A 15,762-nucleotide genomic window follows, 5' to 3' on the forward strand; every position below is an offset into this window, starting at 1 on the left:
ATCCCACAAATCTCCACACTTGCCATGTGTAGTGCTGCCCAAGTACTCCCAATTTTTCTCGGCAGGCAGTGAAAGTGCAGGAAATTAGTTATCACTCAATCACTCGCCCTCATTCTAAGTCACGGACGTAAGTGAATTGTGGCTTATGTTTTAAAACCTACCCTTTTTGTATAGGGTTTCCATTATTGAAATGTTTGGATACCTCCCATAAAACCCTGACTGTCCAGTCCATAACTGGACTGGGGGCAACCCTAGGTAAAGAGAGAACCAAAGAGGTAGTCTTTTTCACTAGTCCAATGGGGGTTTGAATACTTAAGCATATGAGAGACATTTAAGCCCTGGAGAGAGAAACTACCGGACTGATTTTTAGACCTTTTTTAGAGGGCTGAGTGATGAATGACTGGAAAGGAGGTGATCTTTCAGTGGTATATAAGATAGTAAATGGTACAGAAAAGCCATGACAGTAGGACCGGTTCAAACTGGTGAAAAGATGATTCAGGACTGATGTTAGGAAGTTCATCTTTGCACACAGTCACTTGAATTGGTTTTCAGATAGGATAGTTGAGGTCAAAAAAAGCATTGGAAATATTTAGGAGGCTGTTGCATGCTTTGGTAGGAAGGAACAATATGTTCTGGAGGGATGAGCTAAGATGGGCCTAATGACCAACTTCTTTCTACTTGCCTTGATGTTGTTTTGCCCTGTGACTTAGATTTTGAAATATTCTCTCTTCTCAGTTGGGAGGTTGGTGATGAGAGAGACAGATTTTTTTAAAATAAAAAGAAATTCCTTAAGGAATTCAAACAAAAAAACTGACTTCGGAGAAAACTACTGAGAAATCAAAATGAGCGAATTGAAGATGTGCTCAATTGTGATCACGTTACAGAAACCCATTGTTGGCAAATGTGGGAGGGCCAGTTTTTGTAACTCTTAAAAAGCTGTAGAGGAATTGTGTTCGAATGAGATCTTTCTTCCTCTCCTCGCACCCCCCCACCCCCCCCACCCCCCCAACCCAATGAATTTTGAGCTGCTCAAAGTACTGAGTGCTGGGACACGAAAGCCGGAGAGCATGATCAGGCACCAATGTGACATGAAATATCCTGTTTCCAATATAGGCCACCTGTATTGAATCAGAGGTTCAACTTGGATGTAGCCTTTTGACTTGGGTTGGAAATATTTAGGAGGCCATTGCATTTTTTGATAGGAAGGATCAGTACTTTCTGGATGGATGAGCTAAGATGGGCCTAATGCCCAACTTCATTCTACTTGCCTTGATCTTGTTTTGCAGAGTCCAGCACATGAGTGCAAAAGACAAGGCCTGAAGCATTTGCAACCATCTTCAGCCAGAAGTGCCGAGTGGATGATCCATCTTGGCCTCCTCCTGATATCCCCACCATCACAGAAGCCAGTCTTCAGCCAATTTGATTCACTCCATGTGATATCAAGAAACGGCTAAGTGCACTGGATACAGCAAAGGCTATGGGCCCCGACAACATCCCAGCTGCAGTGCTGAAGACTCGTGCTCCAGAGCTAGCCACGCCTCTAGCCCAGCTGTTCCAGTACAGCTATAACACTGGCATCTACCCGACAATGTGGAAAATTGCCCACGTATGTCCTATCCACAAAAAGCAGGACAAATCCAATCCGGCCAATTACCAGCCCATCAGTCTACTCTCTATCATCAGCAAAGTGATGGAAGGTGTCGTCGACAGTGCTATCAAGCGGCACTTACTCACCAATAACCTGCTCACCAATGCTCAGTTTGGGTTCCGCCAGGACCACTCTGCTCCAGACCTCATTACAGCCTTAGTCCAAACATGGACAAAAGAGCTGAATTCCAGAGTTGAGGTGAGTGACTGCCCTTGACATCACGGCAGCATTTGACCGAGTATGGTACCAGGGAGCCCTAGTAAAATTGAAGTCAATGGGAATCGGGGAAAACTCTCCAGTGGCTGGAGTCATACCTAGCACAAAGGTTGTTGGAGGCCAATCATCTCAGCCCCAAGACATTGCTGCAGGAGTTCCTCAGGGCAGTGTCCTAGGCCCAACCATCTTCAGCTGCTTCATCAATGACCTTCCCCCCATCATTAGGTCAGAAATGGGGATGTTCGCTGATGATTGCACAGTGTTCAGTTCTATTCGCAACCCCTCAGATAATGAAGCAGTCTGTGCCCGCATGCAGCAAGACCTGGACAACATCCAAGCTTGGGCTGATAAGTGGCAAATAACATTGCCTGGCACTTGACTGGCATCAATGACTCTATCCAACAAGAGAGAGTCTAACCACCTCCCCTTGACATTCAATGGCATTACCATCGCCAAATCCCCCACCATCAACATCCTGGGTGTCACCATTGACCAGAAACTTAACTGGACCAGCCACATAAATACTGTGGCTACAAGAGCAGGTCAGAGGCTGGGTATTCTGCGACGAGTGACTCACCTCCTGACTCCCCAAAGCCTTTCCACCATCTACAAGGCACAAGTCAGGAGTGTGATGGAATACTCTCCACTTGCCTGGATGAGTGCAGCTCCAACAACACTCAAGAAGATCGACACCATCCAGGACAAAGCAGCCCGCTTGATTGGCACCCCATCCACCACCCTAAGCATTCACGCCCTTCACCACCAGCGCACTGTGGCTGTAGTGTGTACCATCCACAGGATGCACTGCAGAAACTTGCCAAGGCTTCTTCGACAGCATCTTCCAAACCCGCGACCTTTACCACCTCGAAGGACAAGGGCAGCAGGCACGTGGGAACAACACCACCTGCACGTTCCCCTCCAAGTCACACACCATCCCGACTGGAAATATATCACCGTTCCTTCGTCGGTGCAGGGTCAAAATCCTGGAACTCCCTACTTAACAGCACTGTGGGAGAGCCTTCATCACACTGACTGCAGCGGTTCAAGAAGGTGGCTCACCATCACCTTCTCGAGGGCAATTAGGGATGGGCAATAAATGCCGGCCTCACCAGCAACGCCCACATCCCATGAACGAATATATTTTTTAAAAAATTGGTTGGGAGGCAGGAGACGGAGTGGGGATAAAGGGTAGGTACTCAGATTGGCAGGATCTGACGAGTGGTGTTCCCCGGGGATCTGTTCTCGGGCCCTCAACTTTTCACCATATTTATTAATGACTTGAATAAAGGAATAGAGTTGTATATCCAAGTTTGCAGATGACACTAAATTAGGAGGAACAGTAAGTAGTGCAGATGGGAGCAGAAAGTTGCAAAGGGACATGGATAGATTAAGTGAGTGGGCAAAACTATGGCAGGTGGAGTTTAATGTGAGCAAGTGCGAGGTCATCCTAAGAAAGATAAATCAGAGTATTTTCTAAATGGTGAAAAACTAGGAACTGTAGAGGAGCAAGAGATTTGGGAGTCCAACTACGCATTATTTAAAGCTAATAGACAGGTACCAAAAGCAATCAAAAAGGCTAATGGAATGTTGGCCTTCATCGCCAAGTGGCTGGATTACAAAGGAGAGGACGTTATGCTTCAGTTGTATAGGGCCTTGATCAGACCTCATCTGGAGTACTGCATTCAGTTTTGGGCATCACACCTCAGGAAGGATATATTGGCCTTGGACGGGGTAGAATGCAGATTCACCAGAATGATACCTGGACTTAAAGGGTTAAATTATGAGGACAGTTTGCATAAACTTGGCTTGTACTCCCTTGAGTATAGAAGATTGAGGGGTGATCTGATCGAGGTATTTTAAAATGTTCAAAATAATTTGATAGGGTAGATGCAGAGAAACTATTTCCTCTGGTGGGGGAATCAAGAACGAGGGAATATAATAAAATTAGAGCCAGGACATTTAGGATGGGAATCAGGAGGCATTTTTTCACACAAGGGGTAGTAGAAATGTTTACCACATCAAGCTTTGAGGTCTAGCAATGAGGAAATTGCTTTGTGGAGGGGACAGTTGAATTGTTGCTATATGTAAAAGTTTGAGCTAAAGGTTGTGATGCAGTTTCTGGTTCAAATGACTCCATTGCAATTCTCCCCTGTCCACTCAGGATTAAAACAAGTAGCTTGTAACTTGCCACCAGATTACCAGGGATCTTGTTTTGGAAACTCTGGTTAAAAATGAGCAAAACCACTTCATGGAAGGGGGAGTGGGACTGCTGTTTATCACCCGTGCAGGACTTTGTTGGCTAATGTTTGTTTAGAATATATGCATGCTCTTTGAAAACATTTACCATTGTACGATCAGCTCAGTAAGTTCCATTTATAGAATAAGTCATTGAAAAACAATCCCTGTTCTAAATATTGCATATTAATGAGCAAGGACCAAGTACTTAGCAGATTCAAGTGCAATGATTGTCACCTGATATTTTTGTTTTCTGCGATCGTTTGATGTGATGTATCATTCATTGTGGTGATGAAAAGAACGGGAGACATGTCATGAGTAGAAACCTTTTATGATGGATTAGGTAACCATAGCAGCAGGCTTCCTCTGTTCAGTCCTGAAACAGCTGCTTTTCGACTCAGTTAGTCTCCTCGAGAGGACATTGGATGTGATGCGGCTGTTGCCAAGGGAAACACGAGTGTGGAAGAGTGGCAGGTTGCAAAAATAATTTCCTGCACAGAGGGACAGAGCTGCTGACAACTGTAGAAAATTGAATTATTTTTTAATGCAATCATTCCAGTGCCAGCAGATCTTAGCAGGGGGCAGTGACAGTGCAAATATGGATCATGAATCAGTTAGACTGAGATAAGGGATTCCACTGGGGGAGTTATTGAGGCTTTACTTTCCCACTGTTGTATTCAAGGATCTTGGCTGTGGAATACTGACAGGATGAACGGTCTATAGTATCTGAATAGAGCAAAAAAAGTGGCATAAATCCAGGGGAATTCTGCATAATTTGCAAAAGCCAGCTTGCATGATAGGTTAGGAAACCTGCACCTGGAACTATGGGCTGCATATACTCTGTTCGCCAGCAGGAAGCAGACCTAAGCAGGTTAGTGTTTACTAATTAATGTTGAAGAATAACACTAGTGTAATGATACAAGACAGCAAAATGGTCTGCATGTTGCTGCCTTGTGTTAACTGTGTGCTTGTATGTCGAATGTTCTAGGTTTAATATCTCGCTTGTGTTACAGCGGAGGTGGCATCCATGTGTCTCGATGCGCACAAGGAGCACCTCATAGGGTAGTTTCATTCTCTGCCTCCAGGAAGCACGGTGTTTGCCGACTCATCGCTGGAGACTGCTGTTTGGGTCTGGCCGCAGGAGAATCAGCCCTCTGCCAGCAGTGGGACTTCCACATTGCTGTTGACCCTATAAGCATTTCTCTCCCCGAACCAGAGCAAAGCGTAAAGTTGCAGGTGCAACTTTTTGAGCAGCTGTGCGTGCACAATGGAGAACGTTTACAGGGAAAACTCTGTTCTGACAGAATTCTTCAGGTGCATTGATTATTCCGATATTCTGACTTCTATGAAAAGGAACTTGTACATTGTGCGAGCATGAGATCGGTTGCAGCCGTGCCCAGAGATGGAATTCCATACGGGCAACAAACCTGGAAGCAATTGATCAGCTGCTGTATCGAGGTCCAAACTGAAGACCCTGGCAGTGGTGCTGAGGCACGCAGGGCATTTTGTTTCAGTTTGATTCAAGCTGACGTTTTTCCAGTTTTAGGGATTTGATGCTGCTGGATAAACCTACAAAACAAGTTTACTTACTTACCTCCTACAAGGCGCACACGTTCACATGACATGAAATACAGATGAGAAGCAGGCATTTCAAGTGCCGATCGGTTTGGAAGAACTGTGGTAGTGTAACTCCCCCACCTCGAGTGAGGAGATGCTTCTCCATTCATTGGAGTGTCAGCACAGCAGTGTCTCTCTGTACAGCCATTCGGTGCAAAGTAGGAACACGTCAAGTAAATGGCTATCTGCCTGCTTTTGTATTAATGCATTTTTATTCTTAAGCAAAGTGATGTTTTTAAGCCTTTTTATTTTATTAGAATAAATAATCCAGCCTCCAGTGTGCTTTGCGTGAGGGTTGCAGGCTTTCTTTTAAGCTTTTCTCCCCCTCCAGCCTCACACCAAAGAGGTGTACGTTCAGACCTCTGTATCTCGTTCTGTCACCTCTTGTGATATCTTTTGTATATTTTGTCAAAGAAAAATTGGATGTTTGACTTTGAGAGTCTTGGGTCTTGTGTCTTTCGCCTGTTTTAAAATTATGTATAAATGTGTCGATCGTATACTGGTTGAAATGTCATTGTTAAGAATTGGTGCCTTTTGTTTCAAATTAAACTGCCCCTTTCCTAATAGGGGAAAATACAACTAAATATCATTACAAAATAAAGAAAAACAGTCTCACATTTGGGTAGGTGAGAGGAACTTTAAGATGCTCCCTTAACATTTTTGCATACACAGAAATGTGAAGTCAGCTGTCAATTAAAGTACCCTGAGATATTCTAATGAATGACATGCTGTGTAAATAGGATTTACTGTCACACTCAAACTGTGCTGCTCTGCATCATGTGGAGCTAAATTCATTCAAAGCATATCAGCATCTCCTGCTGCACTAATTTCAGCACATCACTGCAACTGCATGAGACTTGAGTTCAAGGTTGGACATAGTGGGGAATGAGTCATATTAGTTTACGAAAGTAGATTCTTCACAAGGCCACAGAAGAGCAGCATCTGCACAACGAGCACAGAGCATTCCAGTTTTTGGGGAACGGGGGCATGTGATGACCTGGGTTTGACCCTTATTCAAGACAAACTCCAGGGTCATTTTAGCTTAGTGTTGGGAGCTCACCAGAGGATTATGGTTGGAAATAGCATGCTGACCAGCAGCCCTTAAAAGGGATGCAGCCATTTAATGGGCAAGTGGCCCCATTCGGGGGGGGTATTGAAAAAAAAATGTTTTAAATATTATCCCCAGCCTTTGGAAAATCAGAGTTGATCGACCCAGGGCAGTGCTGCATGCCTCCCAGCGGCATCAGCATATCTGTTGGAGAATGTTCCCGTTTGGGATGGTAGTGAATGTATGGGTTTGAGGGAGAGGTAGGGAAAAAAGGCCTGTAAAAGGGTGGAAAGCAAACATTTTTTGGGATCGGGCCAATGGACTGAACTGTGATGGTTAATGAGACTGAATATTGGGAAAACTGCTATTGGTAAGTATTCTGCATGAATGAAGTGTGAATGTACTAGAAACTTTTAGGTTTATAGATCATAGTAAATAGATCAGTCACTGGTTGTGTTGTAATAGTACATGAATCTGAATATCTAATGACATTGAGCATCAGTTTGTCCAACATCAGCTACCCAGGGTGTCTGGTCCTTGACTGCAGCAGCAACTTTCTGGTGTTTCAATACCCACTGCATTCAAACACTTGTGGGGAGAAAGAAAAAAAAAACAATTGGGTCTGAACCTGCACCTCCCTGGTGTGTGGCTGGGGAGGGAAAAAAGCTTAAAAGAAAGCACACAATTAGCAAGTCCCACTCAGAGCACACTGAAGGCTGGATTATTTATTCTGTTAAAATAGCTAATTAAAGGCTTAAAAACATCACTCTTTGCTTCGGAATAAAAATGCTCCAAGTGCAAAAGCAGGCAGATAGCCATTTACTTGATGTGTCCCTACTTTGCACAGAATGGTTGTACAGAGATAGTGCTGTGCTGACACACCAATGACTGGAGAAGCTTCTCCTCATTCGAGGTGGGGGAATTACACAACCACAGTTCTTCCAACCCAATCGCACTTTAACAGGAAACTGGAAACAGTTTCTCTTTATTTACTCTATCAAAACCATCATGATTTTGAACACCTATCAAATCTCCCCATAACCCTCTCTGTTCTAAGGAAAACTACCCCAGCTTCTCCAATCTCTCCATATAACTGGAGTCCCACATTCCTGGTACTATTTTAGTAAATCTTCTCTGCACCCTTTCCAAGGCCTTGAAGTTCTTCCTAAAGTGTTGTGCTTAATACTTCAGTTAGGGCCTAAACAGTGTTTTATAAAAGTTTAGCATAACTTCCTTGCTTTTGTACTCTCTGCCTCCATTTATAAATTGTAAACAATTTTACAACACCAAGTTATAGTCCAACGATTTTATTTTTAATCCCACAAGCTTTCGGGGGCTTTCCCCTTCCTCAGGCGGTGCGGCATCTCCACTCCATTTATAAAGCCAAGGATCCTATATGCCTTTTTAACTGACTTGTCAACTTGACCTGCCACCTTCAACGTTTTGTGTACATACACCTCCTGGTGTCTCTATTCCTGCACCCCCTTTAGAAACATAGAAAATAGGAGCAGGAGTAGACCATTCAGCCCTTTGAGCCTGCTCCACCATTCAATATGATCATGGCTGATCCTCTATCGCAATACCAAATTCCCGCTCTCTCCCCATACCCCTTGATGCCTTTTGTGTCTAGAAATCTATCTCTCTCCTCCTTAAATATATTCAGTGACTTGGCCTTCACACCCTCCTGTGGTAGAGAATTTCACAGGTTCACCACCCTCTGAGTGAAAAAATGTCTCCTCATCTCAGTCCTAAATGTCCTACTCTGTATGCTGAGACTGTGACCACTCGTTCTAGACCCCCAAGCCAGGGGAAACATCCTCCCTGCATCTAGTCTCTCTAGCCCTGTCAGAATTTTATACGTTTCAATGAGATCCCCTCTCATTCTTTTAAACTCTAGTGAATACAGGCCTAGTCGACCCAATCTCTCCTCATACGACAGTCCTTCCACCCCAGGAATCAGTCTGGCGAACCTTCGCTGCACTCCCTCGATGGCAAGTATATCCTTTCTTAGGTAAGGAGACCAAAACTGCACACAATACTCCAGGTGTGGTCTTACCAAGATCCTGTATAACTGCAGTAAGACATCCTTGCTCCTGTATTCTCATCCTCTTGCAATGAAGGCCAATATATCATTTGCCTTCCTAACTGCTTGCTGCACCTGCATGTTTGCTTTCAGTGACTGGTGTACAAGGACACCGAGGTCCCTTTGTACATCAACATTCCCCAATCTATCACCATTTAAATAATACTCTGCCTTTCTGTTTTTCCTTCCGAAGTGGATAACTTATCCACGTTATCATGTATTTGCCCACTCACTCAACTTGTCTAAATCGCCTTGAAGCCTCTGCATCCTCCTCACAGCTCACAATCCCACCTAGTTTTATGTCGTCAGCAAACTTGGAAATATTACATTTAGTTCCCTCATCCAAATCATTGATATATATTGTGAATAGCTGGAGCCCAAGCAGTGATCCCTGTGGTACCCCACTAGTCACCGCCTGCCATCCTGAAAAAGACCCATTTGTTCCTACTCTCTGTTTCCTGTCTGTTAACCAATTCTCAATCCATGCCAGTATATTACCCCCAATCCCATGTGCTCTAATTTTGCACACTAATCTCTTTATCAAAGGCATTCTGAAAATCCAAGTACACCACATCCACTGGTTCTGCCTTATCTATTCTACCAGTTACATCCTCAAAAAACTCCAGTAGGTTTGTCAAACACTATTTCCCTTTCATAAATCCATGTTGACTTTGTCTAATCCCTGTTATCACATCCTTTATAATAGACTCTAGCATTTTCCTTATTACTGATGTTGGGCTAACCGGTCTGTAGTTCCCTGTTTTCTCTCCCTCCTTTTTTAAATAGTGGGGTTACATTTGCCACCCTCCAATCTACAGGAACTGTTCCATAATCTATAGAATTTTGGAAGATGACAACCAATGCAGCCACTATTTCCATGGCTACCTCTTTTGATACTCTGGGATGCAGATTATCAGGCCCTGGGGATTTATCGGCTTTCAGTCCCATTAATTTCTCCAGCATTATTTTTTTACTAATACTAATTTCCTTTAATTCCTCCTTCTCCCTTGGTTCCCTAGAATTTCTGGGAAGTTATTTGTGTCCTCTTCTGAGAAAACAGAACCAAAGTATTTATTTATTTGCTGTGCCATTTCCTTGTTCCTCATTATAAATTCTCTTGTTTCTGACTGTAAGGGACCTGCATTTGTCTTCATTAATCTTTTTTTTACATACTTTAAAATTGTACCATTGAGTTTATATTGCCTCTCCTCATTCTTCCTACCAAAATGAATCACTTCACGCTTCTCTGCGTTAAATTTTATCTGCCATGTGTCTGCCCACTTCACCAGTCTGTCTGTGACTTCCTGAAGTCTGTTACTATTCTCCTCCACTGTTTACTACATTTCCGAGTTTCGCGTCATCTGCAAACTTTGAAATTATACCCTCTATACCCAAGTCCAGGTAATTAATATATATCAAAAAGAGCAGTGGTCCTAATGCTGACCCCTGGGGGACACCACTGTATACTTCCCTCCAGTCTGAAAACCCACAACTCTCTGCCTTATGCCTTGCAGCCAGTTTCCTATCCAAGCAGCGACTGCCCCTTTAATCCCATGGGCTTCAATTTTGCTAACTAGTTTATTATGTGGTACTTTATCAAACTCCTTTTGAAAATCCAGATACACAACATCTACCCTCATCAACCCTCTCTGTTGCTCCTGGTTTTTGGGCACAGCGTTGACACTACATCACCTCCTCCCACGTAGAGTCGGTGGATTTTAGTTGTTAACCTAACCTGCCAACCCGAATATCTGCTGCAGATGAGCTGCTACTTCAGTCACTGGCACAGAAACTGTGCAGTCAGTGAAATGCGCTTACCTTGTGCGGGGAGCTGCCGCTATTTCCTCTGCTGCCCACAGCTGCGGCTGGAGGTGTTGAGCCATTTAACGGATGCTGAACCCCTCCCATATAGACTGGTTGTTTTTGCTGCCTTAATCTGAGTAGTCATGATGTGGAGATGCCGGTGATGGACTGGGGTTGACAATTGTAAACAATTTTACAACACCAAGTTATAGTCCAGCAATTTTATTTTAAATTCACAAGCTTTCGGAGGCTTCCTCCTTCGTCAGGTGAGCGATGTGAAAAAATCGCTCACCTGACGAAGGAGGAAGCCTCCGAAAGCTTGTGAATTTAAAATAAAATTGCTGGACTATAACTTGGTGTTGTAAAATTGTTTACAATTAATCTGAGTACTGTGGGGAGTTAGTGTGGTCCAGGGCAAGCCTCAGCTTGCACCAGTGGATACTCATTATTTGCCTTATTAGCAGCAGCCATTCCAGAAGTGGAGGGATTAGCCCCTAATTTCTGATGTTTTGAGGATATATTGTAATCTTAAGGGCGTTATTTTTAATATTTTGATGCAAGTCAAAATTCTATTCTACCAAGTCTTGCATATAGCACACGCCTCATGCAAGCGTTACACTTTGCTGTTGTGCTTTTTACCTCATACCTGTCTGCCATATTTAAACTGACTTTTTTTTACCTTATTTCTTACTCTTGCCTTTAATTGTCGTATTCTTGCTATGTAACTCACTCCGAGTTTGGTTTCTGAACCCCTGCCCAGGTACTTACCCATGATTGGATGACTGGGTCACATGATGGATTCCCATTCTGTATCGCCTAATGTGAAGGTATTCTCCCATTTCTACAGGTGCCCTCTCCTGCACCTGTGCTCTACCTGAAACATCGACCGCTCCACCCACTTGATGTCCACGCTCTTCCCCTCTTCTCCACCTGCATTCTTCCTGGCCCGTTGCCCTGCTCCCACTTCAAGTTTGCTGACGCACTTGCTACACTTAAGATTTTAACAAACTTAAATTCTTAGTGGTTAGTGATTTTGGTGGCTGGGGAGTGCCGGTGATGAGACTTTCTGCCCCGCCTCTCCCATTCTGGCCCTACAAGCACTTTTCACTAGCAGTTTGGTGCCATTAGCAAGGAACCGGCTTGAAGTTGGTTAAAAGAGCTAGTAAACTAGTTAGAATAGTTAGCATTATGTAACGGTGAGGTGGTGGTTGTTGTAGTAGTAGTATCTGTAATAAATATCTACAAAAAATAAGGAAGTAAAGGCGATCTAAGGACATACGGTGACATCCTTGGATGGAGAACATCTGGAGAAGAATAAACAGATAATAACACGAGTAAACATACATGTAAAGGGGGAAGTGATCCACGTGTCTGCTGGCGCGATTACGTATTAGCTATATATACTTGCATATTAACCGCACCTAGTAATAATGTGGCTTCGTACTGATCTCGTGCTCATCTTGCATGATTAATCATATAAAGTGCAGCACTTTATGAACTCTACCTAATTTTGTACAGGGCTACCGTGAGCGGCCTGGATGACCCAGCTTACAAACCTCTGATGAGTTTTCTGTTCGAGTAATACCAGTGCCGATCTCATGAGCACAGCATGTGATGGGTTCTATTAGTGTTTTTATCAGTAAAGAGTATTAATCAGACGTCACTCTATCTCTTGAGTCTATGTGCCTATAGAGTAAGGGAAGGATAGTGAGTATCCTAAACCCAACAGTAGCTCTTCCCCTAGTGTCTGCGGGCACAGCATTTATCTTGGTCGAGCAGCCCGTAATAATTGCGCAAAGCCATGTTCTTTCAGTCAGCTGATCACATTGCAACCTTGGTTTAATGCCGTTGCTATAAAGCACCTCTCCCTGTCGCACAGAACAGTGGCAGTAGTGCAACTCACAAACTCGGTCAAACACAAATAGGAAAGGTCCAGAATAGCAAGAAAAAGAAAGATGACTCCTAGCCCATTCAGCATTGTAATAGTCTTTGTTCATATGACTTTAATAAGCCATTCAACATCGCTCTTGTGGTTTGGTGTGTCTGAGTATACTTAACCTTTGTATTTTACTCAAGTAGTGCAATCCTGCTGTTGGAATAATGATTTCAATTCTTGGGCACATAGCTTCCACTTTGGACCCAACAGACCATTATAAAATTAAGCATATATTTAATACCCCTGTAATTAAGTGATAAAATCGTTAAACTATATCTGCACAGTATTTTTAAAAACCTGCTGTCTGTAAGATTTCAGTAGAGCATGTAAGGTTTCTGCATTATCTCCACTTTAACCGTCCAATTGTGGGTTTTTCTACTTTTTTTGAGAGCATTTTGTGTGTCTGTCTCAGTCTTTTTTGTGGTCATCATAGTGAAGAATGTTTCCCTTTCAGGCAACTAAAATTTTCTGGGGCCCAGGCGGTGCCTCAGCACCTTTGCAGGCAGTGGCTGAAAGTAGGTGTGCAATCAGGATACCTGATTTTGTGAAGGGTTCTAAATGAGGCCACGCCACGAGTGTTCTCCTTTTGGGCTAGACTCCTGCCCACACTGACATCTCATCCATATAAACCGTGCTCATGGGAATCCCAGGATTTGATTGCTCAGGCAGGCTTCTTAAAGTGAAATGGTTATTTTAATTGTTGGGTAAATTTTTTTTGTAAGAACATAAGAAATAGGAGCAGGAGTAGGCCATACAGCTCTTCGAGCCTGCTCCGCCATTCAGTAAGATCATGGCTGATCTACCTCAACTCCACTTCCCCGCCCTCCATATCCCTTGATTCCCTTAGTGTCCAAATATCCATCGATCTCGGGCATGAATATACTCAATGACTGAGTTTCCACAGCCCTCTGGCGTAGAGAATTCCAAAGATTCGCAATCCTCTGAGTGAAGAAATTTTTCCTCGTTTCGGTCCTAAATGGCCGACCCCTTATTTTGAGACTATGACTTCTAGTTCTAGACTCTCCAGCCAGGGTAAATAGCCTCTCAGCATCTAGCCTGTCAAGCCCTCTTAAGAATTTTATACATTTCAATGAGATCACCTCTCATTCTTCTAAACTCCAGAGAGCATAGGCCCATTCTACTCAATCTCTCCTCACAGGACAACCCTCTCATCCCAGGAATTAATCTAGTGAACGTTCGTTGCACCGCCTCTAAGGCAAGTATATCCTTCCTTAGATAAGGAGACAAAAACTGTACACAGTACTCCAGGTGTGGTCTCACCAGAGCCCTATATAATTGCAGCCAGACCTCCTTACTCTTATATTCCAACCCCCTTGCAATAAAGGCTAACACACCACTTGCCTTCCTAATTGCTTGCTGTACCTGCATGTTAACTTTCTGTGATTCATGTACAAGGACACCCAAATCCCTCTGACGACCAACACTTCTTAGTCTCTCACCTTTTAAAAAATATTTAAAGAATATTTTCCTACCATATTCTTCCTACCATGTGGTCTTGGAGAGTTACATTTTGCTGCGTGAATTAGTTGGATTTGCTGAGTTAACTGCCATTTTTGTGTTTTTTCCTGCCTGTCCTCTGCATTCGTGGCTGCTGACCCCACTGAGAAACCCCTAACCAGCAAAGAAGCACCTCTGTGGGTTTATGCACACTAGAACCTAAATTGAGACTGCCCAAACCCATTTCACATAACACCATTACAGCCAGCAGTCTTTCATCGCATTAGCCTGTGCTGGATTCCAACCCAGGCCACTGGAAAAACTATTTTGAGCTCCATAACATTAGTTGAAATACTGGTAGTTAGTGGATGCTGCTGTTAGAGCTGGACAGTGGGATAAGTTTTGAATTGATGCAAGGCTATGGAGAGAATGTGCAGGGCAGTGGGGTAAGTTTTGGGTTGGTCTAGCAAAGAGCTGGTACATACACAATGGGCGTAATGGCTTCCTTCTAAGATGGAAACTTCTGTGATATGAATTTAGTGTGTTATAGAAGAAGCATATTGGCACAACGTAAGTGTTTTGGTGCAAGTGACTCTTCCTATAATGTATTGATATGAGTATGCTAGATAACCATAGTAGCTGCTCATGGGGTGATTGCATGAGAGATATTTTGCTACTCACTCGCTGTTTCCATTAAGATGTGCATCAAAATGAAATTTATGGACCAGATATTGCAGAATGACTCTTAATATACCTCAGTAATCTTATCTGAGTAATCGGTTTATCTTCTCTCTGCAGGGTACCAACACTACGAGAAACCAGTTTCATTGAAAAAATGAAGAAAACGGTACTTGTATTTTTTTACTTGATATAGTTTGTAGCATGGACATAACCACTTGGGGATGAGAGTGATCGACTCTTTAGAGCTGCTTTGGCTAACAAAATGGTTGAGTAGGCTGGATACACTGTATGGATTACCTTCTCTTGTTCCCATGTTACTAGTTTTCGGCAGTTCCTTCCTTTGGCTGTCCCAGTAGACGCACTATTCCCAAGAGGGCAACTAGGTGGGTAACTTGCTTTCAGCTCTTTCTCTACTCAGCCATCCAGAAAGAACCTACATTACACAATATTCTTCAATGATTCAAAGTTTTTTCCTCCAGAAGTCCATTCAAGATTCAATCACTTTGGTGAACTATTTCCTGAGATCAGTTCTAAATTGCCTTTTGCTAGTTTGAACTTGCCCTACTGTTATGGTTCAAATTTGGTTATGTTCTGGATTTGCCTTTTTCATATCTTTTTATTGTGTTACACACCTCCATGAGGACCTCTTTCAGTCGCCTTTCAAAGCTGAAAAGCCCAATTTCTTCAAATTCTTCAATCTCTCCCCATAACTCAGTCCTGTGATACTATGGATTGGTCCTGTGCCCTTCTCTGCACCACCTCCAGGGATCGCATGTCTCCTATGTCTTGGTGGTCAGGACTGGACACTGTACTCGAGGTGAGGTCCGACCAGAGCACTGTTTAACCATAGCTTCCTCCAAACTGTACTGTAGGGTTTTGCTTGAGACGAGGAAACTCTGCTTGTGGGGAATTGTTTGTGCTGGTGCTCCATTAAATTGGGCCTACCATGAGATGCCATTTTAGTCTTTTTTTTCACTTCTGGTTTTCTCCCTTTCCTTAAGCCACTATTTCTTGCTAAGATAAGGTTCCATAGGCAC

At 43.4% G+C, this 15,762-nt stretch overlaps 1 protein-coding gene across 2 annotated transcripts in view; it reads left to right on the forward strand.

Annotated features, from left to right (window-relative positions):
- The window catches only part of porb (P450 (cytochrome) oxidoreductase b), a 103,978-nt gene that overhangs the window by 37,420 nt on the left and 50,796 nt on the right, over positions 1 to 15,762 (forward strand). For both annotated transcript variants that reach the window (XM_068007995.1, XM_068007996.1), the window contains exon 3: positions 14,843 to 14,891. In XM_068007995.1, the coding sequence (XP_067864096.1) occupies positions 14,843 to 14,891 (49 nt within the window). The remainder of the gene's footprint in view (positions 1 to 14,842; positions 14,892 to 15,762) is intronic.

The sequence above is a fragment of the Heptranchias perlo genome, chromosome 28 (assembly GCF_035084215.1).
Source record: "Heptranchias perlo isolate sHepPer1 chromosome 28, sHepPer1.hap1, whole genome shotgun sequence".
Taxonomy (NCBI): domain Eukaryota; kingdom Metazoa; phylum Chordata; class Chondrichthyes; order Hexanchiformes; family Hexanchidae; genus Heptranchias; species Heptranchias perlo.